This window comes from Equus quagga, chromosome 11, assembly GCF_021613505.1.
Source record: "Equus quagga isolate Etosha38 chromosome 11, UCLA_HA_Equagga_1.0, whole genome shotgun sequence".
Taxonomy (NCBI): domain Eukaryota; kingdom Metazoa; phylum Chordata; class Mammalia; order Perissodactyla; family Equidae; genus Equus; species Equus quagga.
The window spans coordinates 114,953,799-114,974,942 of NC_060277.1; the positions used below are offsets into that span (position 1 = coordinate 114,953,799).

The 21,144-nt window shown below is 45.1% G+C and overlaps 1 protein-coding gene across 1 annotated transcript in view; it reads right to left on the reverse strand.

The window, feature by feature from the left end:
* NPLOC4 (NPL4 homolog, ubiquitin recognition factor) overlaps positions 1-21,144 on the reverse strand; it is a 73,833-nt gene that overhangs the window by 18,022 nt on the left and 34,667 nt on the right. The window contains exon 12 of the mRNA XM_046674643.1: positions 16,319-16,479. Coding sequence (XP_046530599.1) covers positions 16,319-16,479 — 161 coding nt within the window. The remainder of the gene's footprint in view (positions 1-16,318; positions 16,480-21,144) is intronic.

Genomic DNA, 21,144 nt, shown 5'->3' on the forward strand with positions numbered 1-21,144 from the left:
AGGAGGAGGGGACCAAGTGTGACTTGCTCACCACTGCAGTCCCAGGACCTGGGCATTAACATCTGGCACAATATCTAAGTCTCAACTAAGCAGAGGCTTCATGGTGATGCCATTATCAACTTACACAAATCCATGCATGCACAGCAGCATGCTGGAAGGACAGGTGAAGGTTGGTGTTGAGGTGTCTATTTTCTTCATATTAATCTACAATTTCTGACTTTCCATAATACACCTACACTGGATTTCATGTTAATACAATGTTCTGCATGTTAATTTTTAGAAGACTCGCACTCCTGATGCACATGAAATCGTGAGCCGTGATCAAGCACCTGTCTGCCTCCAGTCAGCCCCTCGCCCACTGCCTGAGAAGCTCACATCACAGACCTCCAGCACCTCTGCCTCTTGCCTCACTCTCAGCTGATAACTTGGCTTCCCGTAAGCAAACTGAACGTCCAAGGCTCCCACATCGCAGCCCTCCTGTACCCACCCGCCAGTTCAGCAGCTACGTCTGCCTCCTGCCTGGTACTACATGTCTCTAAATGCTCTAGAACCCCACTACCCAGGCGACAGATTCTCCCTCCTCCTGTCTTCTTAAGGACATCACTCAGCAACTTTCTCCTTCCTTTTACATCACCAAAAACCCCTCTCCACCAGACCAACACTAGCAGCACACACAGGCTGTTGGTGAGAGTCATCACTCTCGTGATTAAAATAATTCAAACAAGAAAACACTTTAATCCTATTTCCCGCACCAGCACTGTCCACTGCCCTACCTCCCTTCACAGCAAAATTCCTTTAGAGTTGTCTGCCTGCTGTCTCAATTCTTCCCTTGTCTCTTCCTTAAACCCATGCTAAACAGCCTCTCGCCCTCTATGCAAGCTGCTCTTCAATGTACTGATGGCCGTGTGGTACCTGTTAACAGCACCCCCATTGTGGACTTATCAGTACCTTTTGACAGGAAACCCTTTCTCCGTCTGGCTGAGGCTACTCCCGCGCTCCCTGGGGTGCATGCTCAGTCTGCATTCCAGGCCTCTGCTGTGGCCCACCTGTCCGTGTTGGAGGCGCAGGGCTCAGCTTGACCTTAGTTCTCGTATCTGTCCAGACTCCCTGATGATTTCTTCCAGGATAATGGCCCTGAACACCACCAAAACACTACAATTCTAAACCCACATCCAGGGTCCAATCACTCTCCTGAGCTGTACCTCACCCACCCCCAGCCAGGGTGACAACGGAGACACTGGCACCACATCTAAAGCTGGACCAAGGCACCACTACCAGCCCTAACAACAACCAGACACAAACTAAAGTAGCCATCAGCAGAAGATTAATTAAATACATAAGATTTGGCCACATACTGAACAAATGTACTCATTTATTCTGTATAATTACAATTTTTTAATTTATTAAGAGAACAGGGGCCGGCCCCATGGCCGAGTGGTTAAGTTCATGTGCCCCACTTTGGCGGCCTGGGATTTTGCAGGTTCGGATCCCGGGCGCAGACATGGCGCCACTCGTGAGGCCACACTGAGGTGGCATCCCACATGCCACAACTACAAGGACCCACAACTAAAATATACCACTATGTACTGGGGTGCTTTGGGGAGAGAAAAGCAGGAGAAAAAAAGAACAGAAAAAGAAATGAGGAGGAACTATACCAGATGCAAACAGTGCTGTCATTAAATAAGTCTTTTCATGTCTTTCTGCAGGGATCAAGTGTGCTACCATGAACATGTATAACTTCTGCTTTAAATTCTAAAGGACACACGGGTGGTATAAAAGCAGCCCAGAAAGATGGAGGGAAAAGATCATCCCTCCACCCCAAATGCCTAGGAGATGACCCACAGCAAGCACTGAATCTCTTAGGAAAAGGATCTGGCTTTTTAAAAAACACACACTAGATATTACACACACAGGTCTTCAATTCCTTCTTCAGCATCCTGGTATCTTTATGTACCTCTCCCCCCATCTTCCCAGCAGGCACTTTCACCGGCTGCACGGAGTTTCCCAGGACAGACAGACCTGAGCTGTAGACAAGTGCTGCCCTCCTGGGAGACCTTCAAGCTTTCCACTCCTGTCCTCGGTGTGAATGCACATATAAATGTGTCTACATACAAGCATAAACACCTGCATGTGTGTCTTTAAAAAACAAAAAATTAATTGGGAGACTCTATACACAGGTACATTTTTAAATTTACATCATGAGTTTTATCCCATATCTTTAAATAATTTTCAAACACAGGCCTTTAGTGACCACATAATATTCCACCATACAGGGGCCGGCCCGGTGGCACAGCAGTTAAGTGTGCACGTTCTGCTTTGGCTGCCCAGGGTCTACCGGTTTGGATCCGGGGTGCAGACATGGCACCACCCATCAAGCCATGCTGTGGTAGGCGTCCAACATACAAAGTAGAGGAAGCTGGGCACGGATATTAGCTCAGGGCCAGTGTTCCTCAGCAAAAGGAGGAGGATTGGCAGATGTTAGCTCAGGGCTGAGCTTCCTCAAAAAAAAAAAAAAAAAAAAATCCACCATACAGATGTATAACAATTTAATGCCCCCTGTTATTGGACATTTAGATTGCTTCCAATTTTTGTTATCACAGATAATACCATGATGAACAGCTTTAGACAAATATTGGTACATGTCCTGTTTACAAGGCATATTTTAAAGCCAATCCCAGAGCCCACAGGAGGACTAAAAGGATTACTTAAATGTTTGCTTTCATGGGTCTCTTTCCTCAAGCTGATATTTCCTGAAACATATGAGAAATGAGTCTCTCAAATCCTACAGGGCTATAAACCAATCCTGGGAAGCATTTCTAGCCTGCTCTCACTGACAGGCAAGTAAGCAATCTGAGAAAGGAGAGGCATGATTAAGGAAATAACACATGTTCCATGACAAACGGGAGCTCATTTCTTAAGTGCAGGAGACTTACAACAAGACATGGAAATAAAAAGCAAATTTCAACCTGATAAAGGGTATTACAAAAAAAAACCCCAACTACACACTCATAGTTAATGATGAAATCTTTTAATCTACGATTAAAAACAAGACAAAAGTGCTGGTCACTGGACATTGTTCAGAAGCCCTAGCCAGCAGGAAGAGCCAAAAGGAATGGGAAGGGAGAAACAGAAGTGTCATTCCTGGATAATATGCTCATCTGTGTAGAAAACCCAAAAGAATAAACATATAAATTAGAGGAATGAATAACAGATGGCAAAGTTGCTGAACGTAAAAATTTACCAGTTTCAAACAGCAACAGTTTGAAAACATAATTTTAAAAAGATGCTGTGGGGGGCCCGCCCCGTGGCTGAGTGGTTAAAGTTCTGCACGCTCCACTTTGGCAGCCCGGGGTTCACATGTTCGGATCCCGGGTGTAGACCCACTCCACTCATCAGCCATGCTGTGGAGGTGTCCCACATACGAAGTAGAGGAAGACTGGCACAGATGTTAGCTCAGGGCTAACCTTCCTCAAGCAAAAAAAGAGGAGGACTGGCAACGGTGTTAGCTCAGGGCAAATCTTCCTCACACACAAAACGGAAGCTGTTTATAATATGTAGAAACTACAAAGCACCTAAGAACAATCTAACAAATGATGGGCAAGACCGTCGTGGAGAAAATCCTAGCCTGAGACATCAAAGAACATGAAACAAGTGCAGCCCCTCCCCATGCTCGGAGGGGGCTCAGCATGGAAAAGAGACTGATGAAACCCTAATGAGACCTGCTTGTTTTCGTGTAACTTGGAAGCCAATTCTAAAATTTACATGGAAGAGAAAAGGGCCAAGAACAGTCAGGCTGTAATTCACCAGATACGCAGAACAATCATAAAGCTGCAGTGACTGAGAGCACGGCATGGTGCTGCTGAGGAAACTGACCAAAGGGACAGCACGGAGTACAGAAACACCCAGGACCATGGACACAACTGATGACACAGAAGCACCGCAGACAAGCAGGGAAAGAGGAGGGTTCTTTTCCACACACGGTGTTCAGACAGTTCATTATCCATATGGTTAAAAAACTACCAAAGAAGCTGGGCCCCTACCTCACACCACACATTTAAAACAATTCCAGGTGGACTAAGAACCCAAACATGTAAGACAAAATTACAAACCTTGTAGAAGACAAGATAACAGACTATCTTCATGATTCAAAATGCCAAACCATAAAGACGAGTCTCAAAGCTGACTACACTGAAACGTAAGCCTTCTACATCAAAAGACACTACGACCGTGAAAAGAGAAGCTGTGCTGAGAGCTGGGACACAGCTAACTGACAAAGGGTTAGGATGCAGAATATATAGAGAACTCCCAGAAATCAATTAAAGAAAGACAAAACCACCCAAGGAAAAAAACAGGAAACAGACTTGAACATGCACTTCACAGGAGAAAGGAGCTCAAGCTCACTTCTAATCAGGCCAGTGCAAGTCACACTCGACGAAATACCATCGGAAACTCTGAATGGTGAATGTGGCACTCGTACACGGGTGGAGTTTAATTCTGTACAACTGCCCTGCTCGTGGTGGGGCGCTGTGCAACAGCTGACGTGAATGACCACCACACACGGGTCTTAGGCAACAGAACGGTAAGTGAACACACAAGTCTCTGAGGGTCAGGAAGAGCACGATTTCTCCTCCATCAAGTGCAACAGCACGCAAAACTAACAGGACCTGGGTTAGGAAAACAAACATATGAGGGAAAACTAGGAAGGAAAGCAAGGAAATTGTGCTTGACACTAAAGATAGCAGTCATCTCTTGAGGGGGTAGAAAAGGAGACGGAAGCAGAGAGGTGAGTCCAGGGAACTTCACAGCCCACAGGAATGTTCTGGTCATTAAACTCCGGCATTTAGTATTATGTGATTTTTATTCCTTAAATGTATTTTATTTTAAAAACTTTGAAAACAGAGAAACAGACGGCAGTTTGATTAATGTGAAGTGATGTGTTCATTCATATTATGCAGGAAAGGGTTTCCTGAGCATGTGCTGGGGTGGGACCAGGCCCACACTACTGCTAAGTCCCCTGCTGCCAGTGCCAGAGAGTCTGCGTGAAGAACCTGAGATGGAAAACACACGCTGAGCTTTTCAATGAGGACACCAGGTTCTGTCATTGCCCACAGACCAGCAGGCTTTTCTAAAAGGGTTAAACGAGTGGCCAGCCCGGTGGCCGAGTGGTTAAGTTTGTGTGCTCCACTGCGGCAGCCCAGGGTTTCGCCGGTTCAGGTCCTGGGTGTGAACATGGCACCGCTCCTCAAGCCACGCTGAGGCGGCATCCCACATGCCACAACTAGAAGGATCTACAACTAAAAATATACAACTATGTACCAGGAGTGCTTTGGGGAGAAAAAGGAAAAAAATAAACTCTTAAAAATAATAATAAATAAAAATAAATAAATAAATAAAAGGGTTAAATGAAACCATTGTCCAAATGTTCAGGATAGGGCCATCAGAACCACCAGGTCTCAGGTTCTAAAAATTAGTCAAAACACTGATTTTCTATTACAAAACATAACATTATAAATACATCTTATAAGATAGGAACTTTGGGGAGAAATAGCTAATCCTCATATCTATTCGTAGCATGGTGAGATTTGATGTCTGAAAGTTTAATAATGATTTAAACCGAATGCTTATTCTTTTGGAACAGAATCGAGAGCCCAGAAATAAAGACATGAGTCTACGAACAGCTAATTTTTGACAAGGGAGCCAAGAACATACAATGGAGAAAGGAAAGTCTCATCAATAAACGGTGCTGGGAAAACTGGACAGCCACATGCAAAAGAATGAAAGTAGATCATTATCTTACACGATATACAAAAATTAACTCAAAATGGATTAAAGACCTGAATCCATGAAACTTCTAGAAGAAAACATAGGCAGTATGCTCTTTGACATCAGTCTTAGCAGCATATTTTCAAATACCATGTCTGACCACACAAGGGAAACAACAGGAAAAATAAACAAATGGACTACATCAAATTAAAAAGCTTCTGCACAGCAAAGTAAACCATCAACAAAATGAAAAGACAATCTAACAATTAGGAGAAGATATTTGCAAATCACAAATATAATAAGAGGCTAATATCCAAAATATACAAAGTACTCACACATCTCAACAACAAAAAAACTAACAACCCGATTAAAAAATGGGCAAAAGCTCTGAGCAGACATTTTTCCAAAAAAGATATACAGAGGCAAACAGGCACAAGAAAAGATGTTCACCAACGCTAATTATTAGGGAAATACAAATCAAAACTACAATGAGATACCACCTCACAGCTATCAGAATGGCTATAATTAACAAGACAAGAAATAACAAGTGTTGGAGAGGATGTGGAGAAAAGGGAACCCTCATACACTGCTGGTGGGTGTGCAAACTGGTGCAGCCACTATGGAAAACAGTAGGGAAATTTCTCAAAAAGTTAAGAATAGAACTACCATATGATTCAGCTATCCCACTGCTGGGTATTTATCCAAAAATCATGAAAACACAAATGCGCAAAGATACATGCACCCGTATGTTCACTGAGGCATTATTCACAATAGCGAAGACTCGGAAACAACCTAAGTGTCCATCAAGGGAGGAATGGATAAAGAAGATGCAGTATATGTGCACAATGGAATACTACTCAGCCATAAAAAAGATAAAATCTTGCCATTTGCCACAACATGGATGGACCTTGAGGGTATTATGCTAAGAAAAATAAGTCAGAGGGAGAAAGTCAAATACTATATGATCTCACTCATAAATAGAAGATAAAGACAACAACAACAACACACACACAGATACAGAGACTGGACTGGTGGTTACCAGAAGGGAAGGGAGTAGGGCGAACAGGATGTAATCTAGACAGAAATCAAAATATAATGATATACATCGGAAATTTATATAATGTTAGCTCAATAAAAAAAATTTTTTTTAAAACCCTAATGATTTGTCTTTTTTTTTTGGCACCTGAGCTAACATTTATTGCTAGTCTTCTTGTTTTTTCTTCTTCTTCTCAAAGGGGCTTCCCAAAGCCCCCAGTACATAGTTGTAATATTCTAGTTGTAGGTCCTTCTAGTTGTACTATGTGGGACGCCATCTCAGCATGGCCTGATGAGCAGTGCCATATTCGTACCCAGGATCCGAACCAGCAAAACCCTGAGCCACTGAAGCAGAGCACGCAAACTTAACCACTCAGCCATGGGGCTGGCCCACGATTTATCTTTTAAGTACCTGATGTACAAAGAGGATCTGTCTGAGGGTGAGGTCTGCGCTATCAAATCAGATAATTTTTTATTAAATCGCCCAGGGGGTGGTAGGGGAGAGAACAACAGTTCCTAAATGAGGGCTTAGGAAACATTTCCTTACAAGACTGATATGGAGCACCCCTTCCTATTAGCTCCTTTACCGCGCCAAGTCGGAGAGGTCATCCGACCTGTCAGGAAAGTCTGACTTCGTCCCTCAACCACAATACGTAGTCGGAAAGGAGCAGACACAGCAGAGCTGCCATCCTTTGTTCCGCTAGCACTTCCGGATACACAGTTGACAGGAAAAGCACGCTGAAGCCTTAGGACACAGACCTCTACTTGCTGGCCCAGCTTTTCCAATGAGGCTTCCGAGTCTCCCGCCCCAGCTCCTGGAGACCCCACGGCCCCTCAAACTGAGAGCAGTGCTAATTCATAAGCAGAAATAAAGCCTTCATTCCAAAGAGTTGAGGAGGAGACCAAGAGCAAGGACAAAACCACTGCCGTGCAAACAGACGCCCACTCCGTTCCTTTCACTTGCCAGGGCTTCTCTCCCCATCACCCTATTAACACACACACAACAACATGAATGACCTAATTCCAGATAGTAATTCGGCCCTTACTCCTATCTGTGAGGAAGTGAATTCTTGGTTACAAGTTAGGCCGTCTCCAGCTTCATAAGTCACTTCTCAGGACGAGGCCTCAGAGCTCCTCAGCTTCTGGGTGTTCTCGCAGTGGTCCACTGTGCCCCACAGGTGATATGCTACTCGCACACAACTGAATGTTATCGGCAACAAAAAGAATAAAGTACTACACGCTACAAACATGATAAACCTTGAAGATATTATGCTAAGTGGTGAAAGAAGCCAGTCACAAAAGACCACATATTGTAGGATTCCATCAGGCAAACCTACAGATAGAAAGCAGACTGGTGGCTGCCAGGAGCAGAGAAGGATGGGAGGATTAGGGCAGGACAGCTAAGGGATGCAGGGTTTCTTCTTTGGGAAACAAAGATGTTCCAAAATTAGATTGTGGTAATGGCCACACAACCCTGTGAATACACCACACACCACTGAACTGTGCCCTTTACATGGGTGAATTGTATGGTATGCGAATTACATCTCGACAAAGCTGTTTAAAACTTTAGATTTGGTAGGAATAATATAAACAACAATAAAACAATGGCTACACATAGAAGGAAACTACCTCAACATAATAAAGGCCATGTACGACAAACCCATAGCCAACATCATACTCAATGGGCAAAAACTGAACCCCATCCCCCTGAAAACAGGAACGAGATAAGGATGCCCTCTATCACCACTCTTATTTAACATAGTACTGGAGGTCCTGGCCAGAGAAATCAGGCAAGAAAAAGGAATAAAAGGAATCCAAATAGGGAGGGAAGAAGTGAAACTCTCGCTGTTTGCAGACGACATGATCTTATATATAGAAAACCCCAAAGAATCCATTGGAAAACTGTTAGAAGTAATCAACAACTACAGCAAAGTTGCAGGGTATAAAATCAATTTGCATAAATCAGTAGCATTTCTATACTCCAGTAATGAACCAACAGAAAAAGAACTCAAGAATACAATACCATTCACAATCGCAACAAAAAGAATAAAATACCTTGGGGTAAACTTAACTAAGGAAGTGAAGGACCTATATAATGAAAATTACAAGGCCTTTCTGAGAGAATTGGATGACGACATAAGGAGATGGAAAGATGGAAAGACATTCCATGAACATGGATTCGAAGAATAAACATAGTTAAAATGTCCGTTCTACCTAAAGCAATCTACAGATTCAACGCCATCCCAATCAGAATCCCAATGACATTCTTTACAGAATTAGAACAAAGAATCCTAAAATTCAAGGGGGCAACAAAAGACCCCGAATTTCTAAAGCAATCCTGAGAAAAAAGAACAAAACGGGAGGCATCACAATCCCTGACTTCAAAACATACTACAAAGCTACAGTAATCAAAACAGCATGGTACTGGTACAAAAACAGGTGCACAGATCAATGGAACAGAATTGAAAGCCCAGAAATAAAACCACACATCTATGGACAGCTTATCTTTGACAAAGGAGCTGAGGGCCTACAATGGAGAAAAGAAAGTCTTTTCAACAAATGGTGCTGGGAAAACTGGAAAGCCACATGTAAAAGAATGAAAATTGACCATTCTTTTTCACCATTCACCAAAATAAACTCAAAATGGATTAAAGACCTAAAGGTGAGACCTGAAACCATAAGGCTTCTGGAAGAAAACGTAGGCAGTACACTCTTTGACATCAGTATTAAAAGGATCTTTTCGGACACCATGCCTTCTCAGAGAAGGGAAACAATAGAAATAATAAACAAATGTGACTTCATCAGACTAAAGAGCTCCTTCAAGGCAAATGAAAACAGGATTGAAACAAAAAAACAACCCACTAACTGGGAAAAAATATTTGCAAGTCATATATCTGACAAAGGCTTAATATCCATAATATATAAAGAACTCTCGCAACTCAACAACAAAACATCAAACAACCCAATCAAAAAATGGGCTGGAGACATGAACAGACATTTCTCCAAAGAAGATATATGGATGGCCAATAGGCACATGAAAAGATGCTCATCATCGCTGATCATCAGGGAAATGCAAATCAAAACTACACTAAGATATCACCTTACACCCGTTAGAATGACAAAAATATCTAAAACTAATAGCAACAAATGTTGGAGAGGTTGCAGAGAAAAAGGAACCCTCATACACTGCTGGTGGGAATGCAAACTGGTGCAGCCACTATGGAAAACAGTATGGAGATTCCTCAAAAAACTAAAAATAGAACTACCATACGATCCAGCCATCCCACTACTGGGTATTTATCCAAAGAGCCTGAAGTCAGCAATCCCAAAAGTCCTGTGCACCCCAATGTTTATTGCAGCACTGTTTACAATAGCCAAGACGTGGAAGCAACCTAAGTGTCCAGCAACAGACGAATGGATAAAGAAGATGTGGTACATATATACAATGGAATACTACTCAGCTGCAAAACAGAACAAAATCATTCCATTTGCAATAACATGGATGGACCTTGAGAGAATTATGTTAAGTGAAATAAGCCAGCGAGAGAAAGATAATCTGTGTATGACTCCACTCATATGAGGAATTTAAAATTATGGACTAAGAACAGTTTAGTGGATACCAGGGGAAAGGTGGGTGGGGGGTGGGCACAAAGGGTGAAGTGGTTGCACCTACAACATGACTGACAAACATTAATGTACAATTGAAATTTCACAAGATTGTAACCTATCAATAACTCAATAAAAAAATAAATAAATAAAAATAAATAAAACAATGGCTACAAGTGCATGCATCAATTAAAAAACTGCTGAAAGATTCAAATCATTTTAAAGAAACTAGACAATCAAATTTTGACCTGGATATCTTGGACACGGTATAATGGCCACAGGAGATAATCCTCAACAATAGATACTACAATCAGGAAAACTTGGTATAATTAAAAATGTTCAGGGCCAGCTCCAGCGGCCTAGTGGTTAAGTTCGGCGCTCTCCACTTTGGTGGCCCAGGTTCGGTTCCCAGGCATGTACCTACACCACTCATCTGTCAGTGGCCATGCTGTGGTAGTGGCTCACAGACAAAAAGAGGAAGATTGGCAACAGATGTTAGCTCAGGGCAAATCTTCCTCAGTAGAAAGAAAAAAAAGTTTAGCCTCATTAGTGATTGAAGAAGTACATGTTTACATGTCAAGACACTACTTGACAACATCAAGTGTTGGCGAGGAGGTGGAGAAACGGGAACTCTCATCACCTGCTGGTACCTGGTCAAACACAACACCACAAATGCCACCTCCTAGCAATTCCATGCCAGCCTCCAGGACTCAGAGAAACTCGCACAATGTGTGCCAGGATTGAGAGACCAGAGTTCAACAACAGAGCTACTCACAGAAGCAGAAACCTACACGCCACGGGCGCACCCAGCACAAGCAGAACAAGCCAGACTGTGATATGTCCCACACATGGTGAAGATGAAGCTCTTCCAGCAGCACAGATCCACACGGATGCAGCTCAGAATCAATACAAAGAACACGAGGGAAGGTCACAGAAGAAATAATATCATATGTGGTCCCATTTAAATACAGTCCAAAAAGGCGTACAAGGATACATATACCTGGTAAAAATAACAAGAAAAGCAAAGGAAGGATGAACACGTTGGGGAGGGGCTCCCAAAGGCTTTTCTGGTGCTGGTGATACGCCCTTTCTCAAGGACGAAGACACGTGTGTTTTATTATTGTTATTTACATATTTTATTGACTCTTTTATATGTAGGCTGTTTCACAATAGAAACAATTTAAAAACAGATCATGATGAATTAAACCTTTACAAAATATGCCTGGTAAGAAATTCATTCTAATGAAAATAAACATCAATACAACAAAAAGGAACAAGAAAAACATTACACCATACTGAAAAATCATCAAGGAATTAAACTGATTTAAATGTCATTCACTCTAGAGAAGTGTCTTGACAAAAGTCATCAATATTGGTATCAATTGTTTAAAATTATTTTCTTCATAAACACAGTGTCTAAATATACTTGGGGCAAGAGAAACTCTCATCAGTGTGGACACTCGTTCATTTATGGAAAGAATGTCAGAGACACTAACAACGGTACCAGGAGGAGCTCTATTCTGCAAGTGCTGCCTTCAAGCCTCTCTCAGCAGGTTATTTTAGAACACACATTCCTGGGAATGAAAACATCTGGAAAGGGAATCAATTCCAAAGCTTTGTGCTTAACTAGAAAGAGTCAGCAGAGATAGCAGAAAGAGGGAAAGCTTTGGGCCAAGTTTCATGCGGGGTATTTGGCTCACCAAACAGGATTTTTTATCCATTCTAGAATTCTCCATTTGTTAGGCCACTAAAACATTCAACTGAGTACTTGAAGTATTCCACTTTTAAACTGTTTACAGGGCCTCGAGGCCCTCACAGAGTGCTGGCAGCCCCGACTCTGTCGTCAGAGCAGCTTCCACCCGCGCCTCTCCCGTCTGCCGGCTGCGCTAACTTCTCTGAGCCTCCATCTCCTCAAGGGGAAAATAGGGAGGATGGCAATGAAGATAATAATAACAACAACCACAGCGCCACTGAACTCCACGGCTGCCGAGGGCTAGAGAGAGACCTGTAAAGTTCTTAGAAAGCAGGTAGCACGTCGGAAGCCAGCAACTATAATTCCTGCGGGTCCCACTGTGGACTTACAGGCAAATGAGGGCCACATTACTCAAATGAAAGCAAGCTCCTTCTTAGTTATCAAAGAGCTGCAAGGAAAATTCAAGAACAGAAACATGATCAGGAACAATAAAATATTTCAAAAGTGGGCAAGAATGTTAAAAAGATATCCGGACTTCCCCTTCCTAATAGGATACAAGAGGTCATGGCAGGTAAGGCTCCCACTTACAAGAGAAAAATACATTATAAAAACTGCATTTTTAAAGCAGTTAACTGTGGAACCAACAAAGATTACTGAGGATTAAACTGACCAAACCCCCCCAAGGGGGAAACTGTTCAGAGGGTAGCAGACAGTGTTCCCCGGGCGATATACTGATGCTGGACTGAAGACCTGCGTTTGGCTAGGTCACACAGAGCCAGTGGCGGGAGAAGAGAGAGCAGCAACGCTTTTAGTAGGTGGTGGGGTGGGCTGGACCTACAAAACCGGAGGTCAGGGGCCTTAAGTATAAGCCCGGTTCCCCCACAAAATACTGTTCAGCTCTGAGACGTGTGGGAGGCTGAGCACCTGAAGGGCAGGTGACAGCCCCTGTCACCTCACCGTGGTTAGGCCACGAAGACCTGCTGACAGAAGGGGCCTGGAAACCAAACAGGCCAGCGATGAAGACTTGAGAAAGCGATCAGTGACACTGAGACTCTCACCACTCCTGGGTGCTAAGAGCCTGAGTTCAGGGAAACGTGCCCAGCAGAGACTGCGGCTTCACACACAGCGCCACTCCCTGCCTCAAGACAATGCACAACTTGTGAGGTATACGGGGTGGGGGGGTCCACATGTTTAAACCGCATGAGGCAGCAGCCAAGCTGGAAACATGAATGGGACTAAATCTCCCAGTCTTTCAGGGCTGAAGAGACAAAGATCTCAGTCCCACCGTCCTCTTACAAAGGGCTCTCATGTGGAAACTCTGGAGGACGACACCATATGAAAAGGCAAGAATCAGCAGTAGACTCAGTCTTACCCAAACACAAGTCAGATCTGACCCAGCTAAGTACTACTTCAATGTAGGCAGACAGCCCACCACCCCGTTCCCCCACTGGAGGACAGGAAAGCCCTCTCTGGTGGAAGGACCCTCTGAGATCCACAGTGGGGTTTTTTGGGTTTTTTTGGTGAGGAAGATTGGCCCTGGGCTAACATCTGTGCCGATCTTCCTCTTCTTCTGTTTAAGGAAGATTGCCCTGAGCTAACATCTGTGCCAGTCTTCTATTTTGTATGTGGGATGCAGCCACAGCATGGTTTGACAAGTGGTGTGTAAGTCCGTGCCCAGGATCCAAACCCATGAACCCCGGGACACCAAAGCAGAGAATGGAAACTTAACCACTACATCACCGAGCTGGCCCTGGCATCTACGAGTTTTTTAATACACCATGACCAGCACACAACAAAAACTTACTAAACACATGAAGAGGAAAGACAGACAATCCAAAGAAGAAACAGACAATAGCTGTAAACCCACAGATGATAAAAATGTTCGACACAAGGACCTTAAAATAACATGATTACAACTCATAATTAGGAGAAAAAAAAAATCAACCAATCAAATCTGATCCAGAAATGACAGACCAAATTTAAAAATACACCAAAAGAGTCATTATAAATGTATCCCACATGTTCAAAAAGTTAAGTTGAAACATAAAAATGTCAAATTAGGAGTTGGCACAGTGGCCTAATGATTAAGTCTGTGCACTCCGCTTCAGCAGCCCAGGATTCACAGGTTTAGATCCCGGGTGCAGACCTAGCACCATTCATCAAGCCACACTGAGGCAGCATCCCACATAAAATAGAGGAAGATTAGCACAGATGTTAGTTCAGGGACAATCTTCCTCACCAAAAAAAAAAAAAAAAAAAAAAAAAGGTCAAATTAAACTTCTACCAATGAAAACTACAACATCTGAACATCTGAGATGAACAATACACTAGATGGGATTAACAGCAGATAGACATCACAGGAGTAATGATGAATAAACTGAAAGACGTAGGAATAGAAACTATCCAACATGAAACAGAAAAAACCCAGACGAAATAAAACGAATGGAGCGTCAATGAGCTGTGGGACAACTTCAAGCAGCCAAATGCACACAGGTGATTAAAGTCCCCAGAGGAGAGGAAACAATCAAAAAAACCTGAATGGCTGTCAAAGGCAGAATTCTAAAAACGGTCCTGAAATGTTTCCCACCCTCCTCCCGAGGGCTGTGAACATGATGAGAAATCATGCCCGTGAATGAGGTCCCTTGCATGGCAAAGGGATTCAGCAGGTGTAATAAAGGTTGCTGATCAACTGACCTCGGGATCTGGAGAGGACCTTGATCACCCAGATGGGCCCAATCAAAGGACAGGGGCCCGCACAGCTCGTGTTGGTGGCAGAAGTCAGAGACAGGCGCTCCTGGGCCTTAAGAGAGAAGCAGCAAACTGCCATCCTGAACTGCCCAGGGCCAGGCACCACGTGACCAAGAGCTGACAGCACATTGGACCTCAGATCAAACCAAAGCCCCCGCTGACGCGCTGTGACCTGGACAGCCCTGAGCAGAGCAGGCAGCTGAGCTGTGCCCCGACTCCTGGCCACAGAGCCGCGAGGGACAAACGGGTGCTGCTGACAGCCACCAAGTCTACAGCAACTGGTCAAGGCAGCAACAGAAAACAAGCACTACAGCCAAAAAGAACACTACCAGCTCAGAGACCCCAGATGCTCAACAAACCCCAGACAGAGGACACAGGAGGAGAGCCACGCAGGCACATCATCATCAAATTGCTAAAAACCAGGGATAAAGAAAGGATCTAAACAGCAGCCAGCAGGAAAAGTCACACTACGGACAGAGGAACATATGAGGACAGCCGACTTCCTGTTGGAAACACTGTGAGTGAGGAAACAGTGGAGCAAAACCGTCAATCTAGAATTCTTTACATGGCGAAAATATCCTTCAAAATGAAGAGAAAACACTCAGACATACAAAAGCTGCCCTGCACTGTAAGAAATATTGGAGTCCTCCAGGCAGCAGAGCACTGCCAGATGGAAACCCAGGTCTGCCTGGATTGGGAACCAGAAGGAGCCTTGATCACGACCAGGACCAACTCCCGAGCTGAGGATGAGAAGCGTGTCTCCAGTCCTACAGGGAAGCACCTAACTCCTACATGTTCAAACTAGACAACATTTTTCAATAAAAATAGTTTCATAGCTTTCACAAGAAACAAAGATTGAGAAATGGACAAGTACCAGGGCTGGCCCCCGGACCAAATGGTTAAGTTCGAGCACTCTGCTGCAGCGGCCCAGGGTTTCACCAGTTCAACTCCTGGGCGCGGACATGGCACCACTCATCAGGCCACACTGAGGCGGCATCCCACATGCCACAAATAGAAGGACCCACAACTATGTACTGGGGGGGCTTAGGAAAAAAAATTTTAAATCTTTAAAAAAAAAAAAAAGAAACGGACAATTATCTATGTTGTAGCTCAGCCTGACTGCAGCCACACAGCCCCGTCTCACTCCTGGGAGGCCCCGACACACACCATCTTCTCACTTCTAGAACCTGTAATTCCATGTCGCAATGGTTTGAACTGTGTTACATATCCCAAACCCAGCACATGTTCTTTCCACTTCCGGCTATAAGCCCTAACATCATAAAAGCCTCAGTAGCTAATAACAAGCCCCAGGAATGTGATGGAATGCCTTTACTCACAAGCTGGGCTTTAACCAACCACAGCTGACAAACAGCTAATATGGCACAATGTACCAAAATTAGTAAAGCCCAAGCCCGGTCAGTGTTCACACTGCTCTCCATCCACTTAATTCTTTTCGTACCATCACAGTGTTACCTTATAGAACACATCAGGCACATACTGCTCGCTGCTGGACTCCTTGGCATAGCCGAGCTCAGGGGCGTCCTTGCACGGCAGCAGGCACTCATCACGGACCAGCGCCATGCACTGATTGGACACCTGGTACCCTTCAAAATGGACCTGGTTGTCGGGACCACCTGCAAGAGAGAGACCTTCGATGAGATATTCAAAGGATATCAACAGATATTCAACACAAGTCCATATCTGTTACTCTTCACTTCAGTCCAACAGAACAAACAAATTCCCAAGTTTGGCTTGGGTAAGAATTCAAAAATGTTTGATGGCAATTTTATGAGTAGCTTGAGCATATGGCCTTGAATGCAGGGCACAGAGATGCCACTGCAGCTCCTCAAACAGGTCCCAACAATGACATGTTCTCTCAGAACTGAGAAACAAGACTGTTAAACATTCTCCAATATCTGCGCAGAACTAAGCTTCGCGTCATCAAGTAATTGGGCTTTTGGTTTTTAATTACACCAGCGGCATGAACAACAAACAGAGCCCCACATTCCAGCAAACTCCCATTCTTGCGTGACGGAGGGATGTGGAGGCACAGAAGTGGAGGGCGGAAGAACAAGGCCGAAACCATTTTCAGCACAAACAACGCCAGTACTTGTACTGCACGTGCAGCGGTCTCCACCTCATGGAGACCTGCAGAGCCACAGCATCATTTAGTCACCACGTGTAGCGGGTAGAGATGCCACCACAGGGTCATAGGCAGCACAGGGACCCCCCCGCCCCAGTCTCCTGACAATCCCACATGCGCCGCTTTCGCTGCACCATGCATCACCCTCCACACCTTTCACTCTTTACCTCTCTCGGACCCACTCCATAAAAATCTCCAATGTGACTCAAATCAGGGGCAAGGGCAGTGCAAAAAGCTGCTGAGAGGGAGCGATCTGATCAAGTTAAGCCGAGCAGGAAGCTGGGTGAGACAAGAACCTGAAGTGAGAAGGATGGGCCATGCTGTGAAAGGCAGGTCCTCAGTCCTTGCAAGAGACAAGACCAGACCGTGCAGACGGCCAACTCCGACCGCAGACAAATGTGTTTCCAGAATCCAGGCTTTGGAGACCTAAACCCCTCGCCGCCCAAGATCTCTGCTTTAGTTTCTTTGACAAAAATAGAATTAAGTTATTGACGAGGCAACAGAAATTTTGACTGTCTGGCTTTCAAACATTTATTAGAAACCAGACCTGATGGCCAAGCAATCAGAAAATGTGAAGGACGGGGGCAGAGCCAGCCTCCAGTGGGGACCAGCCAGGGGCCTGCTGTCTGCTCCACTCTGCACACCAGAGGCCAAAAGCAGCTGGCTTCCAAATGCTGAGTCAAACTGGGCTCCAAAGGCCCACTCGGCAACCAAGTCTAGTACCTTCTCCCCGGCCCTCACTCCCAAACTCGAGAGAGGTGGCCAAGCCTGGGCAACGACCACTGATTAACATTGAGGAGCCAAACACAGGGCGCTTCAGCCTCTGGCGAGTTCGGGGATATGAACGTCGACCTCAAGTGAGCACTGGTTTAGAAGGAGCAGAGGTGAAGGTCACGGAGGAGCGGGGAGGAGCTGCCCACGGGATGTGTGTCTGGCCACTGTTCTACTTTGGGCACTGTAAACCTGCACTGGTTTTTAGATTGATCATTGAAGTGTGATAGGTCATTAGAGAAAGAGGAAACCTGGCCTTTGAGAACCAGAGAAAAGTGGAAAGCAGTACACGTAAAACTGAAAGCTGCTAAAAAAAAAAAAAAGCAAAATTAGTCCACATGGATAGCCTCCAAAGACAGATTCACTGAGAAGCACAAGCTCTACTTTTCCATGTAGAGGAGCAAGAAATCCGGTCCTGACGGGTTTACTCACCCTTGCCAGAAACCTAATACTTGCCGAGATACAAAGGAGGCCAGATAAGTTAAGTACCATTCCCCTCCCAAATCAGCGTGTCAGGAAACTCACACGTGGGACGGAAAGGGGCCGTGACAGGAAGAACTCAGCTGCGACTGAGTCTGAGATGCAGCCTCAGAAAGTAACTTTCACAACCCAGAGAAATGGATGCGCCAAATGACCAAGACACAGACATAGTGTTGTGGCAGGGAGTGTGAACGGGCTCTGTGATGCATCTGCCCCCACCAGATCCTTGAGGTTCACGTGAGCAAACATCACACATAATCAGTACTCTTTCTCTCTGAAAGTGTCACACTAGAGAAGCTCTTGAGGGAAGGGGTAGACAGACACGAGACAAGGGGGTGAGGTCTCCGCATCCGGGCCAGCACCTGGCCTTGCAGCTTCGGCACAGCTTTGGGCAGAACAGAGGGCACTGTGCCTGCAGAAGCACCATGAACCCAGTGGTGCAATGGTCAGTCTCCTGGGAGACAGCCACACACACACACGCACACGCACACGCACACCTGCTTCTTCGCGTCCCATCAGGATCTCAGGGATGGGACTGCGGCAAGTGCATTTCAAACAGGTCCCCAGAGTACCGACATGTCCCTGGTCAAGAATCACTGATGCAGGGAAGAGCACACTTTATTTGGAGTTAGAAGATCTATGATGCTTTGGATAACCACCCTTCTGTTCGCTACCCCCCTGAAAAATGGAGAGAATTTTAAGTCTGAGCACCTCACAACGTTACCAAGAGGGAGGACTCGGCAGACACATGAAAAGGACTCTAACTGCAGACCTTATCATAAATTAGTTACTGTCTCACAGCTCTAAAACCTTTCAGTAAAATGCCGATTTCAGAGGCAAAAATTCCATGGACGATCCATAATTTCCAAACTCCCAACAAGAGGTATGACTCAATAATTGAAGGTACAGGCAGCCCCAAGTTAGAAACTATTTATAATTCTAAAAATGTGCCAGTTCTTTTGGCCCATCAAATAATTCCCCATAGAAACAGTAATTAAAAGGGTTAGGTTACCATGTGAGCCCATGGAAGCCTAAAACAGTAGTCTTCATGAGGAGCAGTTCTGGAAATCTGTGAAGGTGATTTTTGGTCATCTCAACGATGGCGGGGGGACTGCCAGCTTTAGTGGGCTGGAGCCAAAGATGTCAGATGTCTTGCTGTGTTCTGGGGAGTCCCACACAACAAAGTGGTGTTCCACATCCCACAGGACCTTGAAAGTTCCCTGCACACTCAATGTAGGCAAAAACCCCTATTTATGATGATCTGAGATTAGAATCATTTATATTTTATATATAACCACACAAAAAAACAGGCCGTTTTAACGTGGTGAACTCTCCAGGAGTGCGATACTGTGTAAGCTGAGGGAAGGGACACTTCAGCCCACAGCTTCACAGACAGTCGCTGAATGTCTCAGGAAACCAGGTCACCGATGGCGAGGCCAGTGGACGTGACCTGCCATCCAGCCAGTGCAGGGCCCACCCCACACAAGCGTCAGTCCCCAAGCAGTGACATGCTGAAACACACTGCTTTATTACATATTTCGTTACTATTTCCCCTTTACGTTATGGTTAGGCTACTACTCTGCTTTCTTTTTCAGAATTATATGTGTAGGCAGGTATGTTATCCATGAATTTTGTTTTCTACATAGTAAAGGGGCAACACAAGATGTTCTAAAAAGGGGGTGTCCAGTCTGATAGGTTTGAAAACTACCAGTCTGAATTACTGTACCCAGAATATGAGCCTAAACGAAGACAAAGGGGTTACGTGATGCAAGGAGTAGAAACATAATCCTTTTGTCCCCTTCGTCAAATACAGAGCTGGCCTGGCAAAACCCCAGATTCTGTAGAGGCTGTCTGCCCCCGGCTCCCCTCCCTGGCACCCAGTCTCTGCTCTGCTGCTGCTGCCCTAAGTGCTCCCTCACAGCAGGGCCCTGGCCAGGCCCCACGCAGAAGTCTCCATGCTGCAGAGCTGCTGAATCCTTCAATCCCAGTCAAGACTCCCAGCCACTCTCCTCAGCACCTGACCCAACGACAATCTAGGAAAGTAAATCTGACTTAACTAACCCACACTCACATGTGCAAGATACTGCCATCGCCCCTCACTCACACTCACACGTGCAAGACACTGCCATCGCCCCTCACTCAAAGTGCATTCACTTCAAAAAGGTGTCTCTGAAACTAAGTGGATCTTAAAGCAATGGATCTTAAAAATTCAGTGTGAAAGACACTTTTCTTCGTGGTTCCCACAGCAGTGGTAACAAGCTCAATTGGGATTAATAGAGGCTCCACTTACTCACATGCTTGGGCTGTTTGTAAACTGGTGTTTGTTAAACTGAGGGGTGTTTCTTTCTATAGAACTAGGAGAAGAACGGTTAAGAAGTGGATTATCACCTCTGCGAGGGTAGAAACCAGGTCTTCACAGGATTAAGGTTATTGTTGACTTTTAAAAACTGACCAGGGCTGGCACCGTGGCCGAGTGATTAAGTTCGCCCGCTCCGCTGCAGGCGGCCCAGTGTTTCATCAGTTCGAATCCTGGGCACAGACATGGCACCGCTCATCGAGCCACGGTGAGGCAGCGTCCCACATGCCACAACGAGAAGGACCCACAACTAAGAACATACAACTACGTACCGTGGGGCTTTGGGGAGAAAAAGGAAAAAAATAAAATCTTTAAAAAAAAAAACAAAACTGACCAGGGGCCGGCCCAGTGGCACCGCGGTTAAGTTGGCACGTTCAGCTTCTCGGCGGCCCGGGTTTCACCGGTTTGGATCCTGGGTGTGGACATGGCACCGCTTGGCATGCCATGCTGCGGCAGGCATCCCACATATAAAGTAGAGGAAGATGGGCACCAGTGTTAGCTCAGGGCCAGGCTTCCTCAGCAAAAAGAGGAGGACTGGCAGTAGTTAGC